A 24,187-nucleotide genomic window follows, 5' to 3' on the forward strand; every position below is an offset into this window, starting at 1 on the left:
TGGCTCCTACCTCGTTGGAGTCATGGAAGAGCACCGTGAAGGTGTGCTCTCAATCCTATCTCTATCCTCTTGTTTGCATTGATTTATACGACAGCCTGGGGTTGGGGATAAGGTTTTCTGAGTGTAGCAACTCATTAGTACTTTTCTGAATAGCCCCAAGTTCCTCCAGAAGCACTATCTCCTGACATTGCACCCACATCTACGGCAGGTATCCTCAGAGGTTGTGAGGTCCGTTGGAGACTAGGCAAGTGAGGTTTATATATCTGTGAAATGTCCAGGGTGGGTCCAGGCAGGAAACAATCAGGACCAGCTAACACTTCCCAACAAAGGATTCCCCCAGCTTTGAAGCTGCGAAACCATTCAGTGCAAATCAAGCTATCCAATTGCAACATTCACACTTGCCTCAAGCAGAGAAGAGTTCTTTCTCCCACACTGGACATTCCACAGATAGGAAGAAACCATGAAAATGAACAAAATCTGGCTACCAGTATTAAAAAACTAAAAAATTACAACAGCAAAACAACAGAGAGGAAACAATCAGGCACATCAAATCACTCTCAACAAAAGATTCCCCCCAGGCACTTCCGAGACATTAAATGCTAATCAAGGTGGTCAGTTGAAACATTCACACCCAGCTCCAGCAGACAAAAGTCCTTTGTCCCACCCTGGCCATTCCACAGATATATTAACCCATTTTCCCAGTTCCAACAGACCTCACTACCTCTGAGGATGCTTGCCATAGATGCAGGCGAAACGTCAGGAGAGAATGCCTCTAGACCATGGCCATATAGCCCAGAAAAACCTACAACAACCCAGTGATTCCGGCCATGAAAGCCTTCGACAATACATTCCATAGATATATACACTCCCAGGAGAGAATGCTTCTGGAACATTTCCAGACAGCCCAGAAAACTCACAGCAACCCAGATATTGTTTTTCTTCCTCAACACAAGGAGCATTGTTTTTGACTTCCTTAACTTGCAGAATTGTTGTTTCTGACCATGTAAACATGTCCTGTTTGCACTAAAACGTTCTCAAATCAGTTGTGTCAGCAGTTTAATCGTTTTCCTTCCTCAGCACTTTTCTTCACGGCCTTTGTTTCTCCATAATGCAGTTTTCCAGGTTCCAAATGTCTTAGGATGGTGTCTTCAACCTTGGCAAGCCAGACCCTAATGCAGTGTTTCTCAACCTGGGGGTCACGAAGGGGTGTCAGAGGGGTCGCCAAAGACAATAATAAAACACAGCATTTTCTGATGGTCATGGGGATTCCATGTGGGAAGTTTGAGCCAATTCTATCGTTGGTGGAGTTCAGAATGTTCTTTGATTGTAATGAACTAGAAATCCCAGCAACTACAACTCCCAAAAGTCAGGGTCTATTTCCCCCAGGCTCCACCAGTGTTCACATTTGCGCATATTGAGTATTCGTGCCAAGTTTGGTCCAGATCCACCATTGCGTGAGTCCACGGTACTCTCTGGATATAGGTGAACTACAACTCCCAAACTCAAGGTCAATACCCACCAAACCTTTCTAGTGTTAGGTTCTTGTGGGTTTTTTCGGGCTATAGGGCCATGTTCGAGAGGCATTTCTCCTGACGTTTCGCCTGCATCTATGGCAAGCATCCTCAGAGGTAGTGAGGATGCTTGCCATGCTTGTCTAGTGTTTCTAGTGTTTTCCGTTGGCCATGGGAGTTCTGTGTGGCAAATTAGGTTCAGATCCATTGCTGATGGAGTTCAGAATGCTCTTTGATTATAGGTGAACTATAAATCCCAGCAACTACAACTCCCAAATTACAAAATCAATCCTACATGTGGTTGCATTGGGTGTTTGTGCCCAGTTTGGTCCAGTGAATGAAAATACATCCTGCATATCAGATAGAATCATAGAATCCTAGAGTTGGAAGAGACCTCCTGGGCCATCCAGTCCAACCCCATTCTGCCAAGAAGCAGGAATATTGCATTCAAATCACCCCTGACAGATGGCCATCCAGCCTCTGTTTCAAAGCTTCCAGAGAAGGAGCCTCCACCACACTCTGGGGCAGAGAGTTCCACTGCTGAACGGCTCTCACAGTCAGGAAGTTCTTCCTCATGTTCAGATGGAATCTCCTCTCTTGTAGTTTGAAGCCATTGCTCCATTGCGTCCTAGTCTCCAAGGAAGCAGAAAACAAGCTTGCTCCCTCCTCCTCCCTGTGGCTTCCTCTCACATATTTATACATGGCTCTCATCATATCTCCTCTCATCCTTCTCTTCTTCAGGCTAAACATGCCCAGTTCCTTAAGCCGCTCCTCATAGGGCTTGTTCTCCAGACTCTTGATCATTTGAGTCGCCCTCCTCTGGACACATTCCAGCTTGTCAATATCTCTCTTGAATTGTGGTGCCCAGAATTGGACACAATATTCCAGATATTAATGTTTTATGTGGAGGGAAAGCTGCAGGAGTCAGAAGCGCTGTGAAAAACCCCTCTTTATTAGAATTGTTTTTGGGATGCTTCAGTCTGGCTTGCCTGTTGACGTTCTGTTCAGGAAGTTCTTCCTCATGTTCAGGTGGAATCTCCTTAATTAAGCTCTATTCCCTTCAAAGCACCCCTGACAGATGGCCATCCAGCCTCTGCTTAAAAGCTTCCAAAGAAGGAGCCTCCAACACACTCCAGGGCAGAGAGTTCCACTGCTGAACGGCTCTCACAGTCAGGAAGTTCTTCCTCATGTTCAGATGGAATCTCCTCTCTTGGAGTTTGAAGCCATTGTTCCCTTGCGTCCTAGTCTCCAAGGAAGCAGAAAACAAGCTTGCTCCCTCCTCCTCCCTGTGGCTTCCTCTCACATATTTATACATTATTACAGATATTTACATGACAATTCATAACAATAGCAAAATTATAGTTATGAAGTAGCAACAAAAACAATGTTATGGTTGGGGGTCACCACAACATGAGGGACTGTATTCAGGGGTCATGGCATTAGGAAGGTTGAGAACCACGGCCCTAATCCACACAATGTCATTCACACCACACAAGGAGGAGGGGGTAGATCTCTTTCAAGATCTCACAGAGCACCACTTACTAGGAAGAGACTCAGAAAGAACCAAAGCCCATCTCTCTCTCTCTCTCTCTCTCTCTTTCTTCCCAGGGGTGGTGAAGGCGTGGGGCCTGGTCTGGAGCCTGTGCGAGGCGCTGTGGGGCCGCCTGAAGGAGCTGGAGGCCTGCCTGGGCAGCCCCACGGAGTACATCCAGTCCCTGGAGCGCAGGAAGGCCTTCTCCCGCTGGCTCTCCCGCACCGCGGCCGAGCGGATCCGGCAGGAGGTGGCCCTCAGCCAGAACAGCAACCCCCCGGAAGCCGTCTTCAGCCACCTCACCGGGAAGCAGATCAAGGAAGCCTGCCGCCTGGCACAGAACTCCGGTGAGAGTCATAGGACCCCACTGGCCCTCCAGTCCAACCCCCTTCTGCCACGATCGGTGCCCTTCCAAATGATGGCCATCCAGCCTCTGCTTAAATTTATTTTATTTATTTATTTACAGTTCTTATATTCCGCCCTTCTCACCCCGCAGGGGACTCAGGGCGGATTACAGTCAACACATATATGGCAAACATTCAATGCCAGTTTGACAAACAACATTTAACACACAAATACCAAGGCTATTTAACTTTTTTCTGGCCGCCGGGGGAGCTGCTGCTTTTCATCGTCCATCAACGACACCGATGAAGTTCTTCCGCATTCCACATTCCCCGGAGTCTTTTTATTTATGGCCTCATAAATTAGTTAAATTTAGCCTCCCACACAAGGTGGTGCCTTATTTTCCTACTTGACAGATGCAACTGTCTTTCGGGTTGCAAAGGTCGACAACGGGCTACACAATGGCTGGACACCCACTCCAGCCCGGGCTGGCTTCGAACTCATGACCTTTTGGTCAGAGTGATCTTAATGCAGCTGACACTCAGCCAGTTGCACCACAATCCCGGTGCTTAAAGAGCCTCCTAGGCAGCCCATTCCCCTGCCAGTCAACTCTTAGCATCAGGAAGTTCTTCTTAATGTTGACGTGGAATCTATGTTCCTGCCATCTGAATGATCCATTGCTCCATTGTTTCCCAGTCCCTATTTATTTATTTATTTATTTACTATTCTTGTATACCGCTGTATCTCAAGCCCGAGGGCGACTCACAGCGGTTTCCAGACAGCAAACAGCAAGACAATAAAAACAGCAATAATTAATATGCAAAACAGTTAAATTACACATTTCCATTACTAGCTAATAAACCATCATCAATACACAGTTATCACAATCGCCTCATCATCCAAGCGTGATCCAAATTCGTCGTCCATTGTTCCGTTCCTATGTTCAATTAACAGAATTGCACTGAATTACTCAAACGCCTGCACAAACATCCAGGTCTTCAACTTTCTACGGAATGTCGTGAGAGATGGTGCCAGCCTAACATCTACAGGAAGGGCGTTCCACGGCCGAGGAGCCACCAGCGAGAAGGCCCTATCTCTCGTCCCCGCCAACCGTGCTTGAGAGGCCGGCGGGATCGAGAGCAGGGCCTCCCCGGAAGATCTCAAAGTCCGGGTGGGTTCATAGGCCGAAATGCGGTCAAATAGGTATCTTGGGCCGGAACCGTTTAGGGCTTTATAGGCCAGTACCAACACCTTGAATTGGGCCCGGTAGCAAATCGGCAGCCAGTGGAGCTGGTGCAACAGGGGGGTTGTGTGCTCCCTGCGCTCCGCTCCCGTTAGAATAATGGCTGCCGCGCATTGGACTAGTTGCAGCTTCCGGGCCGTCTTCAGGGGCAGCCCCACGTAGAGAGCGTTGCAGTAGTCTAGGCGGGATGTGACAAGAGCGTGTACCACCGTGGCCAAGTCAGACTTCCCAAGATACAGAGCAGCAGAAAACAAATGTCCTCAAATGTGACCTCCTTTCAGGTAGTTAAATATGGCCATCCTGTCCTCTTTTAACCCTCTCGTCTCCAAGCTAAACGTACCTAGCTCATTAAGCTTCTTCCTCCTCAGAGGGATTACACTAGGTAACAAAATTTGGAGAAAAAAAATCTCTTCCTGGTTTGAAAGTGTTATTTCCTGTTCAATTGTGCAGCAGTTACTTTGAAAGTAGTTGTTCCACTCCATAAATACCACAACAGCATGAGAAGTATGTTTTAAAAAGGCGCTCTTGTGTGCCAGCTGCACTCGTTCCTTGGGAAGTCTGAAGGAAATAATAATAATAATAATAATAATCATCATCATCATCATCATCATCATCTTGGCCAGGTACTCCTGGTCAGTCGCAAGGCCGAACAGGGCATAGGGTTACAGCCTGTGTTGGATGGGGGTCGCACTCCCCCTGAAGACACAGGTTCGCAGCTTGGGTGTGACCCTGGACTCATCACTGACCCTGGAACCCCAGGTTTCGGCAGTGACCAGGGGAGCATTCGCACAGTTAAAACTCGTGCGCCAGCTGCGCCCGTACCTTGGGAAGTCTGACTTGGCCACGGTAGTCCACGCTCTGGTTACATCCCGCTTAGACTACTGCAACGCTCTCTACGTGGGGTTGCCCTTGAAGACTGCTCGGAAGCTTCAAATGGTCCAACGCTCGGCAGCCAGGTTGCTAACGGGAGCGGCACTCAGGGAGCATACAACTCCTCTGCTGCGCCATCTCCACTGGCTGCCAATCTGCTACCGGGCACAATTCAAGGTGCTGGCTTTAGCCTATAAAGCCCTAAACGGTTCTGGCCCTACTTACCTCTCCGAACGCATCTCCACCTATGAACCGACTAGGACATTAAGATCGTCTGAGGAGGCCCTGCTCTCGGTCCCACCTGCATCGCAGGCGCGGTTGGCGGGGACGAGGGACAGGGCCTTCTCGGTGGTGGCCCCTCGGCTGTGGAATGCCCTACCTGTGGACATCAGACAGGCCCCTTCACTGCTGGCATTCCAGAGGAAGGTCAAGACTTGGCTTTACGAACAAGCGTTTGGCTAAATAGTGCAATGAATACATGAAGATGGTACAACCGAACATAGGAATTGGTATAAGGATTATGACTATGGATTCTGATTTGTTTGCTGAGGCTTATGATAATGATTGTTTTGATCTGTATATCTTGTATAATGTGTTTTTAATTGTCTTCTTTGATATTGTTATGATAACCTTTACTATGTAAACCGCCTTGAGTTGCCATTCCGACTGAGAAAGGCGGTATAGAACTGTGATAACTGTGTATTGATGATTGTTTATTAGCTATTAATGGAAATGTGTAATTTAACTGTCATTGTATATTAATTATTGCTGCTTTTATTGTCTTTGCTGTTTGGAAACCGCTGTGAGTCGCCCTCGGGCTTGAGATACAGCGGTATGCAAGAATAGTAAATAAATAAATAATAAATACATAGAAGTAAAGCAAATAAATAAATAATAATAAATAAATCTTGTGTTTTAGGGGACCACCGGTTGGCGCTGCTCCTTTCCCAGCTGGTTGGGAGCCAAGAAGTGCGTGAGCTCTTGGCCCTGCAGTTGGCCGACTGGCACCAGCTCCAGGCCGACTGCTTCATCCAGGAGGAGAGGCTGAACATCTACGCCCTCTTAGCCGGGAAGCCGGTGAGTCCAGCGCACTGTGCCTCCGCTGCTTCTCTCACCAGGCTTTGTGGAGGGAGAGGGAGCCCAAGCAGGCTCCCTCTGGCTCTGGTCCAGCTTGACCTTCTTGCTTCCCCTTTGCAGGTGTGGCGCTTGTCCGAGAGGAGAAGCCTCAACGTCTGTTCCCAGCTGGACTGGAAGCGGTGCCTGGGCATCCACCTCTGGTACCTGCTGCCCTCCACAGCGCCCCTTTCTCGGGCCCTGGCCCTCTACGAAGACGCCTTCCAGGTGAGTGTGATGCTTTCTTTCATATTTTTTTTATTAAAGTTTTATCGGGAATCATAGAATCCTAGAATCAAAGAGTTGGAAGAGACCTCCTGGGCCATCATCCAGTCCAACCCCATTCTGCCAAGAAGCAGGAATATTGCATTCAAATCACCACTGACAGATGGCCATCCAGCCTCTGCTTAAAAGCTTCCAAAGAAGGAGCCTCCACCACGCAGAGAGTTCCACTGCTGAACGGCTCTCACAGTCAGGAAGTTCTTCCTAATGTTCAGATGGAATCTCCTCTCTTGTAGTTTGAAAGGAGATTTAGAGAGAGAGAAAAAACATACAACGTATTATTTACATTGAAAGTGGGAGAACAATATCATGTAATGTCGAAGGCTTTCATGGCCTGTACCCATCACTGGCCCAGCCCTGGTTTTATTGTGTAATGGTGTCATGTTTGTTATTGCTTATGTGTTTAATTTTTTAACTTGCTTTGAATTGTATTGTTATTGTTTGTTGTTGTTGTGTTGAGGCCTTGGCCTTTGTAAGCCGCATCGAGTCCCTTGGGAGATGCTAGCGGGGTACAAATAAAGTTTAATAATTAGTAATAAAAATAATAATAATGGCTGGAATCACTGGGTTGTTGTAGGTTTTTCGGGCTATACGGCCATGTTCTAGAGGCATTCTCTCCTGACATTTCGCCTGCATCTATGGCAAGCATCCTCAGAGGTTGTGAGGACCTCACTACTTCAGAGGATGCTTGTCATAGATGCAGGTGAAACGTCAGGAGAGAATGCCTCTAGAACATGGCCGTATAGCCCGAAAAAACCTACAACAACCCAACATTATCGTGAATAGAAAGTGGGGAAAAAAGGAAAAAAAATGTTTCTTGACTTCCTTTTTACTTTTGATGATTGTTTACTCCAGGGTTCCTCAAACGTTTTAAGCAGAGGACCAGGTGACAATCCCTCAAACTATTGGAGGGCCAGATTGTAATTTGAAAAAAAATTAATGAATTCCTATGCAGACTGCACTTATCTTATTTGTAGTGCAAAAAAACATTTTAAAACAATACAATAATTAAAATGAAGAGCAATTTACGAACATATTCATATTTCAATAGGAAGTCTGGGCCTGCTTTTGGCTGATGAGATGGGATTGTTCTTGTTGTTGTGTGCTTTCAAGTTGTTTCAGACTTAGGTTGACCCTGAGTGAGGGCTGGGTAAATGACCTTGGAGGGCCGTATCCAGCCCTCGGGCCTTAGTTTGAGGACCCCTGGTTTACTCTGTTTGGGAAGTATGTGTGTGTGTTTAAAATCTTTCAAAGAAGGAGCCTCCACCACACTCCAGGGCAGAGAGTTCCACTGCTGAATGGTTCTCACAGTCAGGAAGTTCTTCCTCATGTTCAGATGGAATCTCCTCTCTTGTAGTTTGAAGCCATTGTTCCATTGTGTCCTAGTCTCCAAGGAAGCAGAAAGGAAGCTTGCTCCCTCCTCCTCCCTGTGGCTTCCTCTCACATATTTAGACATGGCAATCATCATATCTCCTCTCATCCTTCTCTTCTGAAGGCTAAACATGCCCAGCTCCTTAAGCCGCTCCTCATAGGGCTTGTTCTCCAGACCCTTGATCATTTTAGTCGCCCTCCTCTGGACACATTCCAGCTTGTCAATATCTCTCTTGAATTGTGGTGCCCAGAACTGGACACAATATTCCAGGTGTTGTCTTACCAAGGCGGAATAGAGCATGGGGAGCATGACTTCCCTAGATCTAGACACTATGCTCCTATTGATGCAGTCCCATTGGCTTTTGTTGTTGTTGTTGTTGTTGTTGTTTTTGTTATTTATACCCTGGTTTTCTCTTCACAAGGAGGCTCAAAGCAGCTTACAATAAAAGCATTTCAATACAATTTAAAATCTACAGATACACAAACATTAAAACAGATTAAATTGAAGTTATATTCGTTTGCTTTGCACTTGGATTGAGACATAAAATCAGGATACAAATGATGATGATTTATTTATTTATCGTGTCATCAGCAACCACTGTTTTACAATTCTAACAGAGCAAAACAAACACAGAGATTAAAATGAAAAAGAAAAAAAAAGAAAAAAAACCACACAGATGTTGTAAATTTGGTATTTGGTTAAATGTCCTTTGACCAGTATCTGGCCACTTGGAGTGCCTCTGGGGTTGCCGCAAGAAGGTCCTCCATCGTGCATGTGGCAGGACTCAGGGTGCATTGCAGCAGGTGGTCAGTGGTTTGTTCTTCTCCACACTCGCATGCCGAGGATTCCACCCTGTAGCCCCATTTCTTAAGATTGGCTCTGCATCTCGTGGTGCCAGAGCGCAATCTGTTCAGCGCCTTCCAAGTTGCCCAGTCTTCTGAGTGCCCAGGGGGGAGTCTCTCATCTGGTATCACCCATGAATTGAGGTGCTGGGTTTGGGCCTGCCACTTTTGGACTCTCGCTTGCTGGGGTGTTCCAGCGAGTGTCTCTGTAGTTCTAAGAAAACTATGTCTTGATTTAAGTCGTTGACGTGCTGGCTGATACCCAAACAGGGGATGAGCTGGAGATATCTCTGCCTTGGTCCTTTCACTATTGGCTGCTACTTCCCGGCGGATGTCAGGTGGTGCAATACCGGCTAAGCAGTGTAATTTCTCCAGTGGTGTGGGTCGCAGACACCCCGTGATAATGCGGCATGTCTCATTAAGAGCCACATCCACTGTTTTAGTGTGATGAGATGTGTTCCACACTGGGCATGCATACTCAGCAGCAGAGTAGCATAGCGCAAGGGCAGATGTCTTCACTGTGTCTGGTTGTGATCCCCAGGTTGTGCCAGTCAGCTTTCGTATGATGTTGTTTCTAGCGCCCACTTTTTGTTTGATGTTCAGGCAGTGCTTCTTGTAGGTCAGAGCACGGTCCAAAGTGACTCCCAGGTATTTGGGTGCGCTGCAATGCTCCAGTGGGATTCCTTCCCAGGTAATCCTCAGAGCTCGGGATGCTTGTCTGTTCTTATGATGATGATGATGATAATGCAGCAGTATCCTAAGACTTCATAAGACTCTTCCATCCCTGAGTTCCTGTTTTGCATCCTCTCAATTGTAATATTTTCTCCTAATTCTGTGAAGAAGGGAGAGCCAGGGCCCCGTCAGTTGGTCATGTTCAATGGGCCCTCCATTGTATTGTATTGGTTTTACTGTAAAAAAGGGAGTTTTTTGAGAGAGAGAGAAAGTGGGCTACAAATAAAAATAGTAATAGTAAAGCCGCCTCCATCTGTGACCCGTTGTGTTGCCCTTGCGCCCCTCAGGACTCTCCAGAGAACGAGAAGTATGCCTGCCCTCCACTGCCTCCTTATTTGGAAGATTCCGGATGCCTCGTGGAGGAAGGGGATGCACAACACGCCGTGCGAGACGTCTGCTTCCACCTCCTCAAACTCTACAGCGACAGGTGAGCACTTGCTTCCTATTCCTGTTCTCTCCCCTGCAACTCAGATCCTGAACTCCGGACCCCAGGGAGTAATCGTAAACAGGTTATCTCCCTCCTTCCCTCCTTCCTTCCTTCCTTCCATCCTTCCTTCCTTCCTTCCTTCCTTCCTTCCTTCCCTTCATATGTTTATTTATTTATTTATTGTGTCAGGGGCAGACCAGAATATTGCATTGCATTTTTAAACAAACAAACAGACAAACAAAACACAAGATTTGCAAGCTTGGCAGTCTATTAGATGTCCTTTGACCAGTATCTGGCCACTTGGAGTGCTTCTGGTGTTGCCGCAAGAAGGTCCTCCCTTGTGCATGTGGCAGGGCTCAGGGTGCATTGCAGCAGGTGGCCAGTGGTTGGCTCTTCTCCGCACTCGCATGTCGAGGATTCCACTTTGTGGCCCCATTTCTTGAGGTTGGCTCTGCATCTTGTGGTGCCCGAGCGCAGTCTGTTCAGCGCCTTCCAAGTCGCCCAGTCTTTTGTGTGCCCAGGGGGGAGTCTCTCCTTTGGTATTCTGGGTTTGAGCCTGCCACTTTTGGACTCTCGCTTGCTGAGGTGTTCCAGAGAGTGTCTCTGTAGATCTTAGAAAACTATTTCTAGATTTAAGTTGTTGGCATGCTGGCTGGTACTCAAACAAGGGATGAGCTGGAGATGTCTCTGCCTTGGTCCTTTCACTATTGGCTGCTACTTTCCAGCAGATGTCAGGTGGTGCAATACCAGCTAAGCAGTGTCATTTCTCCAGTGGTGTAGGGCGCAGGCACCCCGTGATGATGCGGCATGTCTCATTAAGAGCCACATCCACTGTTTTAGCGTGGTGAGATGTGTTCCACACTGGGCATGCATTCTCAGCAGCAGAGTAGCATAGCATAAGGGCAAATGTCTTCACTGTGTCTGGTTGTGATCCCCAGGTTGTGCCAGTCAGATTTCGTATGATATTGTTTCTGGCGCCCACTTTTTGCTTGATGTTCAGGCAGTGCTTCTTGTAGGTCAGAGCACGGTCCAGAGTGACTTCCCAGGTATTTGGGTGCGCTGCAATGCTCCAGTGGGATTCCTTCCCAGGTAATAATCCTCAGAACTCGGGATGCTTGCCTGTTCTTTAGGTAGAAACATTTCATAGAATCATAGAATTGGAAGAGGAATTGCAAGGGATTGCCACCTAGTCCAACACCATTCTGCCAGGCAGGAAGACACAACTAAAGTGCTTCTGAGAGATCCTCATCCGCCCTCTGTTTAACCCTTCAAAGATGGAGGATCCACTTTCCATCTGAAGCAGCCCCTTCCACAGCCAGGCAGCACAATGTCTAGATCAGGCATGGGCAAACTTGGGCCCTCCCTCCAGGTGTTTTGGACTTCAACTCCCACAAATTATACCAGCTGGCTGTTGGGAATTGTGGGAGCTGAAGCCCAAAACTCCTGGAGGGAGAGTTGACATTTGCACATGCCTGCCTTACAGTAAAACCTGCTTGTTTTCTCCAAGCCCTTGGCATGTCTGCTCCTCTAATCAGGATCTTTTTATCGACTGCATGCATGTGTGTATGTGTGTGCTCCAGTGCTAATGTGAGTCCTGTGCCCCTCTTGCAGGTGCTACGACCTGCACCAGCTGCTGGACCCCCGGAGCATCACGGCCGACCCGCTGGACCACCGCCTGAGCTGGCATCTCTGGGAGGCGCTGCGGGCCCTGAACTACACGCACCTCTCGGAGCAGTGCCAGGGGGTCCTCAACGCCAGCTACGCCGCCCAGCTGGAGAGCCAGGGCCTCTGGGAGTGGGCCGTCTTTGTGCTGCTCCACACCCCCAGCGCCCAGTAAGTGTGGGTGTGGGGGTGCTTGTGGGCCCACCAGTGTTCACATTTGGGCATATTGAGCATTCGTGTAGAGTTTGGTCCGGATCCATCATTGTTTGAGTCCACAGTGCTCTCTGGATGTAGGTGAACTACAACTCCAAAACCAAAGGACACTGCCCACCAAACCCTTCCAGTATTTTCTGTTGGTCATGGGAGAACTGTGTGCCAAGTTTGATTCAATTCCATCGTTGGCGAGGTTCAGAATGCTCTTTGATTGTAGGTAAACTATAAATCCCAGCAACTACAACTCCCAAATGACAAAATCCATTTTTTTTTGAGTGAAGGACCTACTTTGGGTTGTTAAGTGTCTTGTGTCCAAATTTGGTGTCAATTCATCCAGTGGTTTTTGAGTTCTGTTAATCCCACAAACGAACATTACATTTTTATTTATATAGATTAATAATAATAATAATAATAATAATAATTTATACCTGGCGTACTAGACGACTCCCAACTTTTCATAAAATTTTCCAGGCTTAAAAAGTCATCTAGTACACCAGAAAATACGGTTACTATCCTTGAGAAAGTTTATGGCTGCCACAAATGAGGTTGAGACTCGAGCAGAATGAATTGGTTGAGACTTGAGCAAAAACTAGAGCAAAATGTGCTGCAGCAGGATGTCCGTCCCCTCAAGGACAAAGTTTGTGCAATTTAATAAACTTTTCCTGTGTCTTTATGATAGAAGCAATTAGGAAATGGCATTGATTGTCATCTTTTTTTCCTGCAATTGGAATCTGTGACTCCATTGTGTCCTCTTTGGAGCCACAGAGAGCAAGCTTTGCCCCTTCTCCTCAATGTGAGCTCCTACCAGATATTTGGATCTTCCTTCCATGTCTCCATGTAACCTTCTCACCTTCAAGCTCCACATTCGGGACTCCCACAGCCATTCCTAATAGGGCTTGGTTTCCCATGAGAGCCTTACCTCCTTGCTTTCTATTGCAGGCTGCGTGAGAGGGCAGTGCGCGAAGTGCTGGGCCGCCACTGCCAGCTGGTGGAGACACCCGACTCGTGGGAGAAGGAGGCCTTCCTGACAGAGAAGCTGTGCCTCCCGCCGGAGTGGATCCACGAGGCCAAGGCCACCCGTGCCCGGAAGGAGGGGGACGCCCCGCTGGAGGCCCTGCACCTCTTCAAGGCTGGGCACTGGAGCCCATGCCACCGCCTGGTGGTCAGGCACCTGGCCTCAGGTAAGGGCCTCCCTCCTGGGTGTCAAGCATTTGCAAAACCCCTCTGACAATGTTGAGTGGCTCGCAAGAGTGTCTTGGAATTAAGTTTGAATACCTGGTCAATGCATCACAGAAAGAAAGTTGCAAATAAAGAATGTGCACGAAACTCTGGATTTGATGTCAAGGGTTCTATGCAGACATAAAGTCTGACTTGGCCACGGTGGTACACGCTCTGGTCACATCCCGCCTTGACTACTGCAACGCTCTCTACGTGGGGCTGCCCTTGAAGACGGCCCGGAAGCTTCAGCTAGTCCAGCGCGCGGCAGCCATGTTACTAATAGGAGCGGGACGCAGGGAGCATACAACGCCCTTGTTGTTCCAGCTCCACTGGCTGCCGACCTGCTACCGGGCCCAATTTAAGGTGCTGGTGTTATCCTACAAAGCCCTAAACGGTTCCGGCCCAAAATACCTTTCTGACCGCATCTCGGCCTATGAGCCCACGAGGGCCTTGAGATCGTCTGGGGAGGCCCTTCTCTCGATCCCGCCTGCCTCACAGGCCCGCCTGGCGGGGACGAGAGAAAGGGCCTTCTCGGTGGTGGCCCCCCGGCTGTGGAACACCCTCCCTGTTGACATCAGACAGGCGCCCTCCCTTATGTCTTTCCGTAAGAGCCTAAAGACATGGCTATTTGAGAGGGCATTCAACTGAGTGCTACATTAACTGGTAATGACAACTGGAACGGAATATGGTTTACGAGATTGGTTATGATTCTACGATAAGACGGAGCGGATTATTTAGTGTAATTATATTATTGTTTATTAGTGATGATTGGTTTATTGTAAATTGTTTTTTTATATGTTGTACACCGCCGTGAGTCGCCCTAAAGGGCTGAGAACGGCGGTCAACAAATGCAGCAAATAAATAAATACATAAAAACCCCTCTTTTTTTCAGATGTGCCTCTGTTAGTTCTGGTTAAGAAGCCAGGTATCCAAAAGTTGTAATGAATCATAGAATCAAAGAGTTGGAAGAGACCTTATGGGCCATCCAGTCCAACCCCATAATGAGTTGTCTTCTACTTGAACAACATAGAATCCTAGAATCCTACAGTTGGAAGAGACCTCTTGGGCCATCATCCAGTCCAACCCCATTCTGCCAAGAAGCAGGAATATTGCATTCAAATAACCCCTGATAGATGGCCATACAGCCTCTGCTTCAAAGCCTCCAAAGGAGGAAGGAGCCTCCACCACACTCCAGGGCAGAGAGTTCCACTGCTGAACGACTCTCACAGTCAGGAGGTTCTTCCTCATGTTCAGATGGAATCTCCTCTCTTGTAGTTTGAAGCCATTGTTCCATTGCGTCCTAGTCTCCAGGGAAGCCTCCCTGTGACTTCCTCTCACATATTTATACAAAACACACAGAGATTTTATTCTTTCCCAAATAAGCAGGAAGGCTTTTTCTTTCTCCTTTCTTGCAGCAGCATGCAAAGTATATCCAAAATATACAACTTTTGGAGTTTCTTCTTCCTCACTACTCTTGGCAGCAATTCTCCAAAACATTCTCCAACCCATCCTTCCTTCAGTATAACTACAACCTTTCTACTACTCCCATTGCATTAACAACTGTTTTACAGGTGGTTAGACCAGAGGTATTAACTCTGCTATCACTTAGAAAAGGACAGGTAATAGTTATTTATTTATTTATTTATTTATTTTATTTACAGCTTTTATATTCCACCCTTCCCCTCACCCTGCAGGGGACTTAGGGCGGATTACAGTGTACACATATATGGCAAACATTCAATGCCAATTTTTGACATACCAACATATACAGACATACACAGAGGCTATTTAGCTTTTTCTGGCCACCAGGGGAGCTGTCGCTTTCCTCGTCCATCTGCGACATTGATGAAGCACTTCCGCATTCCCCGCATGCTTCCTCGCTGGAGTGCTTCTTTATGGCCTCATAAATCAGTTAATTTAGCCTCCCCACACTTTAAGGTGGTACCTTATTTTCCTACTTGACAGATGCAACTGTCTTTCGGGTTGCAAAGGTCGACAACAGGCTACACACAATTGGTTGGAAGCCCACTCCAACCTGGGCTGGCTTCGAACTCATGACCTTTTGGTCAGAGTGATTTTAATGCAGCTGACACTCAGCCAGCTGCGCCACAATCCCGGTGCCAGTTGGGTGAATGAGCTTATTAACAAGACACCCTCCTCATAAATACACAGCAGAGTAACTTCTCAGCAGTGTGACCCAGCATCAGTAGCCCAAAGTGATAGAAAGAACAAAAACACAGAGACCAATGTGATCTCTTCCATAGAAGGTTTTTCTTTGTAGTAAAATAATATAGTTGTACTATTTACAAGAACTACACAAAAAAGTTGGAGCTTCACATATGAGGCCTTCTCATAATGAGGCCTACCTCACACTGAGGCTTCTCTCACAGACTGAGACCTTTCTCCCACTGAGGTTTGCCTCAGACTGATGGCTGCTAAGCTACGGGCACACTTGCTTATATTGAACTGCAGCTTTTCTGAGTCATTGCATCCACTTAACCCTTTTAGTGCCTGACTCACATTTTAATAATTAAAAATACCTAGTTGTTTAGTGCCTCTTTAGTGTGTGCCAGGGGCCACTTTGCCCATTTGGTGCCTTTTAGTAGTTGTTTAGGGCATCTTTGGTGTGTGCCAGGGGCCACTTTGCCCACTTGGTGCCTTTTAGAAGTTGTTTATGGGCTCTTTGGTGTGTGCAAGTGGCCACTTTGCCCATTTGGTGCCTTTTAGAAGTTGTTTAGGGTCTCTTCAGCAATTTCAGTAATTTCCAAATCCTGACATTTACTACCCCGTGAAACCCCACCTCCTTCAATACAGGAGAGTTCAGTTTTGCCAGCCTCTAAATCAGTTTGAACCGTTCTCATTATCTGTTTCTTCTCAGACTAGGCCTCGATTATTTGCACTTTCTGAAGGTTTCCTCAGATGATGACATTCTTTCCTCTGGCCAAGTAATGGCATGGAGACGGCCTGGGGTTCCATCCAACACCAGGCTGATCCAAGACACTGCGAAGTGTTGAGTGCTTGACCGTTGGGTGGCAGGGAAGTATTAGCCATATCTAAAACTTTTGTCGCTCTTGTCAATTCTCTTCAGATGCCATCATCAACGAGAAGTACACCTACCTGAAGGGATTCCTAGAAGACCTGTCTGTGCCGGAACGCAGCGCCCTCATCCAGGACTGGGACACGGCGGGGCTGGTCTTCCTGGACTACATCCAGGTCATCGAGATGCTCAACCGGATTCAGCAGGTAGGTAGCGCTCCCTGGGATGGAACTGAGGGGGTTTATATGCCCCACCTCGTGGCTGTTGGCACTTCTTGGACCTTTCATTTCTCATCTTCCGTCAGTCATTTGACAGTCAGAAAAAGACACACAATCATATATAGAACCCCCCAGAGGAGGAGACTCCTCCAGACTCTGAGGCAGCTGCAGATTCCACTCTTGAACAGGAAGTTCTTCCTCATGTTTAGGTGGAATGATCAAAGGTTTGGAAACCAAGCCCTATGAAGCATGGCTGAGGGAGCTGGGTCTGCTTAGCTTGGAGAAAAGAAGGTTGAGAGAAGGGGACGTGAGAGCCAGGTGTAAATATCTGAAAGGAAGTCATGTTGAAGAGAAAGGGGCAAAGCTTGTTTTGTTCTCCTCTGGAGACCAGGACTCAATGGAGCCATGGATTCCGTCTCCAGGAAAAGAGATCCCACCGGAATATTAGGAGGAACTTCCTGATGGACAGACCTATTCAGAAGTGGAATATGGTGGGCAAGTGGGCTTATTAACAAAAGACCCTCCCCATGAATGTATAGCAGAGTAACTTATCAGCAGCATGACCCAGCACCAGTAGCCCAAAGTGATAAAAAGAACAAAAACACTCTGACAAATGGTTACATCCCGGATAGATTACTGCAACACACTCTACGTGAGGTTGCCTTTGAAGACTGTTCAGAAATTTCAATTAGTCCAACGGGTTACAGCCAGATTGCTCATTAGATTGCTATGTCAACTGCACTGGCTGCCGGTCCATTTCTGAGCACAATTCAAAGTGCTGGTTTTGTCCTATAAAGCCCTATACCGCTCCGGCCCAGCTTACTTGTCCAAACGTATCTCCCTCTACGTTCTGCCTCGTAGTTTAAGAGCCACTGGGGAGGCCCTGCTCTCGGTCCCACCGGCCTCGCAAACCGCCTGGTAGGGACGAGGGACAGGGCCTTCTTGATGGTGACCCCTTTTGGAATTCGCTCCCCAGCGAGATTAGATCGGGTCCTCCCTCCTTTCCTTTAGGAAAAAACTGAAATTGTGGTTTTGGAACCAGGCTTTTGGCTAGCAGGCACAACGGCACTTTGGACATTGAACTGGACCATATGATTGTTATGATAATGGAAACAGTTATATGACTGTATAATTAATGTTATTGTTTTCAATCTATTGTGTATTTATGGTTTTATATTGTTGTTGTATTGTAATATTGCGGCATTGAAGTGTTGCCAGTGTTAGCTGCTGAGTCCAGCCTCAGGAGTTGAGAAGGGCGGGGTAGACATGTTGTAAATAAATAAATAAATGTTATCTCTTCCATAGGAGGCTTTTTTCCTAGTAAAATAATATAGTTGCACTATTTGCAAGAACAAGGTTTCTACAACACAAATGAAGTCTTATTCATCCTTCTTTGCATTGATGCTGGGCTTCTTCCTCATGCAGATAAACAGCTTCACTCTCACAGAGCCTCCTCTCACATCTTGAATCCCATTCTGAGGAAAATGCAGAATGTACATTTGATAAATGGCTGAGGATGGGTTTTAGGAGCATGCCTGCCTAGGGAAGGATATGAAAGACTTTCAGGAAGGTGCTTGCCTATAAAGTTATGAAAGACTTTCATAAAAGCATTGCTTGACAACATTCTATGCAATGCTTTTGACACGAAATAAATGAGTCAGGTGCTAATGATAAGATTCCCCTCTGCTTCCTTTCCTCTTGGTGAGTGATGCTTGTCTCCTTCCTGCCTTTTGCTTCCAGACGGATTGTTCCAGCTACGAACTGGAGGAGCTGCACACCAAGGTGGTCTCGCTCTGCAGCCGGATAGAGCTGCTCCCCTGCCACAGTGCCAAGGACAGGTTGGCCCAGTCTGGTGAGTCCCGGGCTTTGCTTTCCTGACTTCGAGTCCTTCCCTTCATTCCAGACCCCTCCGGACAGCAAAACCAAACATAATGACTTTTTCTCGAAGGCTTTCACCTCTCAACAAAAGATTGCCCCAGGCACTGCCAGGCCATCAAATGCTAATCAAGGTGGTCAGTTGAAACATTCATACCTAGCTCCAACAGACAAGAGTTCTTTGTCAAATGCTAATCAAGGTGGTCAGTTGAAACATTCATACCTAGCTCCAACAGACAAGAGTTCTTTGCCCCACCCTGGGTCTCTTCCTGCTGCTTGGGCCCCACGAGTGGAGGCGGTGGAGGCATCGTAGGGCCCAGCAGAGGAGGCTTTTTGTTTTTAAAAGAATTTAAGTAGCGAGGGAACACTGAGTGAAAGAGAGGGAGGCACCTCATCGCTGACTGGGCCTCTTGCCAAAGCTGCTTCTTCCCTCCGGGAGCGTCTCTTCTTCCCTCCTCATCCTCTTTACCTTCCTCTTCCTCCTCGTCACCGCCTGGGCCTCTTGCTGCCGCTTGGGCCCCACAACTGAGGAGGCGTTAAGAGGTGTCGCGGAGCCCGAGAGGAAGGTAAAGAGGAGAGGAGATTCCACCTGAATATGAGGAAGAACTTCCTGTGAGAGCCGTTCAGCAGTGGAACTCTCTGCCCCGGAGTGTGGTGGAGGCTCCTTCTTTGGAGGCTTTTAAGCAGAGGCTGGATGGCCATCTGTCAGGGGTGATTTGAATGCAATATTCCTGCTTCTTGGCAGAATGGGGTGGGACTGAATGGCCCCCTGAGGTCTCTTCCAACTCTTTGATTCTATGATTCTAGGGGGAGGGGGAGGGGGAGGGAGCGTCCCTACTTCGCGGAATTTCACTTATCGTGGGTGGTCCTGGAACGTAACACCTGCGATAAGTGAGGGACCACTGTACAGCAAAAGAAAACTGCATTGTATTAAGGGAAGCCAGGAGGAAGTAGAGGAAGGCAAAGAGAGCGAAAACAAAAACCGCGAAACGGAGTCCGCAATAAGCGAACTGTGAAGTATCGAAGGAACTGTAAGACTGTAGGATCTATATAGCAATATTAAATAACCACTCACAAGCCACTTTTGCTTTGAAATGGATATATTGCTTGTATCTCTGCAGCAAAGAAAGACACCACTGACTTTTTCCCACCACTACTTCCTTTTATACACCTTTCCTGCCCATCTCCCCCCCTCTTCTCAGTTTCCTTATTAGAGCTTGTTGCTTCACAAGTTTCAATACAAGGTTTCCAGCACCTTCTGCTGGCTTCAAAATGTCAGCCAGGATGATTAAGTCAGGATGTCATGGAGAGAATTTGTGCTGTTTTCATGCCATCAGAAATTGACTCTTGACAGGAACACTGTATTACTTACTTGTGGGAGTTGAGGCCCAAAACACCTGGAGGAGGGCCAAAGTTTGCCCATGCGTGCTCTATACTAGGTATTCTTTTTGTACTTTAAGATACTCTGCTGCTTTTAGGGAGAAATTCCCCGATGTTCCTCTTGTTGAAGTTGTTTGCAATTTGCAGTGTAGATTTCAGAGTATGCATGTATGTTTAAAATGCAGTAGCTATGTGTCGAGTGTAATGTATTCCTGTGTGGAAAGAGTTAACTGAACCATGGAGGGAACGGAATTCCTAGAGAGGTCATAAATCAAGTGTATAGAACAAATGGACGTAGCATCGTACGTCATACGTCACTCTGGATTTTGGAATGCAGGAGGTGTGGACTAGTACTGATAACAGTTAGGAAGTTTGCGATGTTACGATCATAGAATCAAAGAGTTGGAAGAGACCTCCTGGGCCATCCAGTCCAACCCCATTCTGACAAGAAGCAGGAATACTGCATTCAAATCACCCCTGACAGATGGCCATCCAGCCTCTGTTTCAAAGCTTCCAAAGAAGGAGCTTTTTTCGGATGGAAAAGAAGTAAATTTACGATGTGCTGAGTGTTAAGTAGATTCTAATGTTTATAGCTGTAAAATAAAGTAGTTTATAGCCTAGGTGGCTGTGATTGATCTGTTCCTGCCTTGCTGTGCGGCCGATGTTGCTGACACCTCTCTCTCCCTCCGTCCGCAGAAATGGCCAAGCGCAACGCGGACATCCTGAGGGCCATCCTGAGCCTGCAGCACCCGGCGGGCCCTTCCACCTCCACCTCCTCTTCCTTGGCTGCCCCCCACCTGCCCTTGCGCCTGCTGGCCCCCCACATTGGCCGGCTGCCCATGCCCGAGGACTACGCCTTGGAGGAGCTGCGGGGTCTCACCCGCTCCTACCTGAGGGAACTCACCCTGGGCGCCCAGTGACCCGACTGACCAGAGCCCCTTCCCTCTCTTTACCATTGGCTCTGTTTTTTTGGAGGGCACAAATCCCCCCCTTTGCCCCCTCCTTGGTGCACCCAGCCAGGGACTACAGCACCCATCTTTTCCTGGCTTGTTTTGGGTGGTGCGTGAAGACTTTTTGGGAACCCAGAGATGCCTTCTTCTCCCAGTTGCTGAATCAATAAAGGTGGTCGAGCGAAGGACGCAAGGTAGCGAAGCACCTTCATGATCTCGTTGGGGGAAGTATGTCTGTCTGTGGGTTTGTGGAGCTTCTTCTCTGAGGCTTTTCCTCACTATGGAGCGTGTGCGGTCACTCAGCGGTCAAGCCCGGCCTGCTTTTGCAGCTGCAGGTCAAGATCAAGGTGGCCTTCCAAATGGCTCCATGTCTTCTGATTGCTCTGCAAGCCTTTAGGGCAGGCATGGGCCAACTTCGGCCCTCCCTCCAGGTGTTTTGGACTTCAACTCCCACAATTCCTAACAGCCTACCGGCTGTTAGGAATTGTGGGAGTTGAAGTCCAAAACACCTGGAGGGAGGGCCGAAGTTGGCCCATGCCAGAGTCTTTCTGTGTGTCTAAAGTCGGGGTGTGTTGCCCCTCCATGCTTCGTTGGTCTGATTTTGAGGAAGGGGCTTTCCAGGCCTGTGACTGTGCGTGTGTTCATTGTGTGTGTGTGTGTCTGCAAGCAAAGCATCTGGAAGCCACGTTTGCACAAGAGTCGCCTGGGTCCCAGGCAGCGGAAGGGATTGGGAGGGTCCAGGGCTGGAGTGGACACTACTGCTGTGTCCGTCCAGGTGGACATTTGGGGCTCCGGCCAGCCCTCTGGACTGGGAAGCCGGGGGTGTGTGGGGGGGGATCTGTGGCAGGGAGGGAGACGCATGGACATTATGTAAAGGTTTTTAATGAAACTATAAATAAAAGATCCAGATTATTTTTTTGTCTGTTTCTCTGGAAAAGAATTTCTAAGGTAAACCAATAAAAAAAGTTTATAGTATTGTTTCCTGCTTGCTTGGTTCTTTCTCTGCCTTCCTCCCGACATCCAACACATTTGGCAGGATGACATTCTCAGAGTGTACACATTGGAGGCACAATCTATTACACAGTACAGCTTACCAATCGAAAGGATGGCAGTTTGAAGCCCGGGTCGGGTAAGCACCCGGCCTTCAGCCCAGTTTACTGTCCACCTAAGCTGGCATGGGCAAACTTTCTAACTTGGTGGACGCATGCTGGCACTCCCTGCTAGAAGGACTGGCTGCCCGGTGATGGGAGGAAGGAAAGAGAAGGAAGGATGAAAGGGAGGAAGAGAAGGATGGAAGGAGAAAGAGGGAAGGAGGAGGGAAAGACAAGGGAAGGATGAAAGGGTGGAAAAGAAGGAAGGAAGGGAAGGATAAATGAGAAGGAAGGAAAGACAAGGGAGGGATGAAAGAGTGGAAGGGAAGGAGGAAGGAAGGGTGAAAGGGAGGAAGAGAAGGACGGCAGGAAGGAAGAATAAAGGGAGGAAGGGAAGGATGGAAGGATAAAGAGAAGGAAGGAAAGGATGAAAGAGTGGAAGGGGAGGAAGGAAGGAAGAGAAGGAGGAAGGAAAGAAAGGATGAAAGGAAGAGAAGGATGGAAGGAGAAAGGGAGAGGGAAGGAGGAGGAAAAGACAAAAGGGAAGGAAGGATGAAAAGGAGGAAGAGAAGGATGGAAGGAGAAAGGGAGAGGGAAGGAGGAGGGAAAGACGGGAAGGAAGGATGAAAGGGTGGAGAGAAGGGAGGAAGAGAAGGATGGAAGGAAGGGAAGGATGGAAGTGGAAGCGGAGGAAGGGAGGAAGAGAAGGCGGAAGGAATGAAAGGATGAATGAAATGGAGGAAAAGAAGGATGGAAGGAGAAAGGGAGAGGGAAGGAGGAGGAAAAGGGAAGGAAGGATGAAAGGGTGGAAGAGAAGGATGGATGGAAGGAAAGGATAAAAGAGAAGGAAAGACAAGGAAGGGAAGGAGGAAGGAAAGAGAAGGGACAAAAGGGTAGAAAGGAATAGAGGAAGAAGAGGAAAGAAAGAAATAGAAGGAAGGACGGAAGGGTGGAAGGGAAGGAGAAGGGGGGAGGAAAGAGGGAAGGAAGGAAGGCTTGGATAGTGAAGAGAGAGTAGCGACTGAGAAAAGAGCCCCTGGGTCTGGGTTTACCCATGCCTGTACATCACTGGAAGCTCATCCGCATGGCAATCTGATTCCCTGGAATGTAAACAGATTACTGGGACACTCAGAAGTTATGCTCTCAGAATCATAGAATCGAAGAGTTGGAAGAGACCTCCTGGGCCATCCAGTCCAACCCCATTCTGCCAAGAAGCAGGAATGTTGCATTCAAATCACCCCTGACAGATGGCCATCCAGCCTCACAGTTCTATGCATTTAGCTCTTACACTGCATTGCTACACCACACACAGTTTAAACTACAAACAACATTTCCTTACATTTCAACCAATGTTCTAACAATTCAGTCCCCTCCTTTCTGCCAGGCGGGAAGACACAACACATGAAGGAGCGTACAAATCGATCAATCAATCAATCATCGAGTCAGAGAGTTGGAAGAGATTGCAGTGGCCATTCAATCGAGTCCCCTTCTGCCCTCCCTAAAGGAAGTTATAGTCAAAGCCCTCCTGACAGATGGCCATCCAACCTCTGCTTCTAAACCTCCAGGGAAGGAAGGAAAGATGGATGGAAGGAAGGAATGAAGGAAGGAAAGACGGATGGATGAAAGGAAGGAAGGATGCATGGAAGGAAGGAAAGAAAGATGGATAGAAGGAAGGAAAGATAGATTGAAGGAAGGAAAGATGGATGGATGAAAGGAAGGAAGGACGGAAGGAAGGATGCATGGAAGGAAGGAAAGAAAGATGGAAGGAAGGAAGGAAGGAAGGAAGGAAGGAAGGAAGGAAGGAAGGAAAGATAGATTGAAGGAAGGAAAGATGGATGGATGAAAGGAAGGAAGGAAGGACGGAAGGAAGGATGCATGGAAGGAAGGAAAGAAAGATGGATGGAAGGAAGGAAGGAAGGAAGGAAGGAAGGAAGGAAAGATAGATTGAAGGAAGGAAGGAAAGATGGATTGAAGGAAGGAAAGATGGATGGATGGAAGGAAGGAAGGAAGGAAGGAAGGAAGGAAAGATGTATAAGGAAAGATGTATGGAAGGAAGGAATGAAGGATGGAAAAATGGATGGAAGAAAGGAAAGAAGGAAAGATAGATGGAAGGAAAGATGGATGGATGAAAGGAAGGAAGGAAAAATGGATGGAAGGAATTTATTTATTTATTTATTTATTTTATCGTGTCATCAGCAACCATTGTATTTCAATTCTAACAGAGCAAAACAAACACAGAGATTAAAAAGAAAGGAAAAAAAACACACACAGATTTTGC

The 24,187-nt window shown here is 47.6% G+C and overlaps 1 protein-coding gene across 2 annotated transcripts in view; it reads left to right on the top strand.

Annotated features, from left to right (window-relative positions):
* NUP98 (nucleoporin 98 and 96 precursor) overlaps nt 1-21,793 on the top strand; it is a 102,159-nt gene extending 80,366 nt beyond the window's left edge. For both annotated transcript variants that reach the window (XM_067466404.1, XM_067466405.1), the window contains exons 25-33: nt 3,120-3,389; nt 6,417-6,574; nt 6,695-6,838; nt 10,126-10,265; nt 11,877-12,098; nt 13,080-13,321; nt 16,447-16,601; nt 18,354-18,465; nt 20,565-21,793. In XM_067466404.1, coding sequence (XP_067322505.1) covers nt 3,120-3,389; nt 6,417-6,574; nt 6,695-6,838; nt 10,126-10,265; nt 11,877-12,098; nt 13,080-13,321; nt 16,447-16,601; nt 18,354-18,465; nt 20,565-20,788 — 1,667 coding nt within the window. In that variant the 3' untranslated portion in view covers nt 20,789-21,793. The remainder of the gene's footprint in view (nt 1-3,119; nt 3,390-6,416; nt 6,575-6,694; nt 6,839-10,125; nt 10,266-11,876; nt 12,099-13,079; nt 13,322-16,446; nt 16,602-18,353; nt 18,466-20,564) is intronic.
* Nucleotides 21,794-24,187: the final 2,394 nt, after the last annotated feature.

The sequence above is a fragment of the Anolis sagrei genome, chromosome 3 (assembly GCF_037176765.1).
Source record: "Anolis sagrei isolate rAnoSag1 chromosome 3, rAnoSag1.mat, whole genome shotgun sequence".
Classification (NCBI taxonomy): Eukaryota; Metazoa; Chordata; class Lepidosauria; order Squamata; family Dactyloidae; genus Anolis; species Anolis sagrei.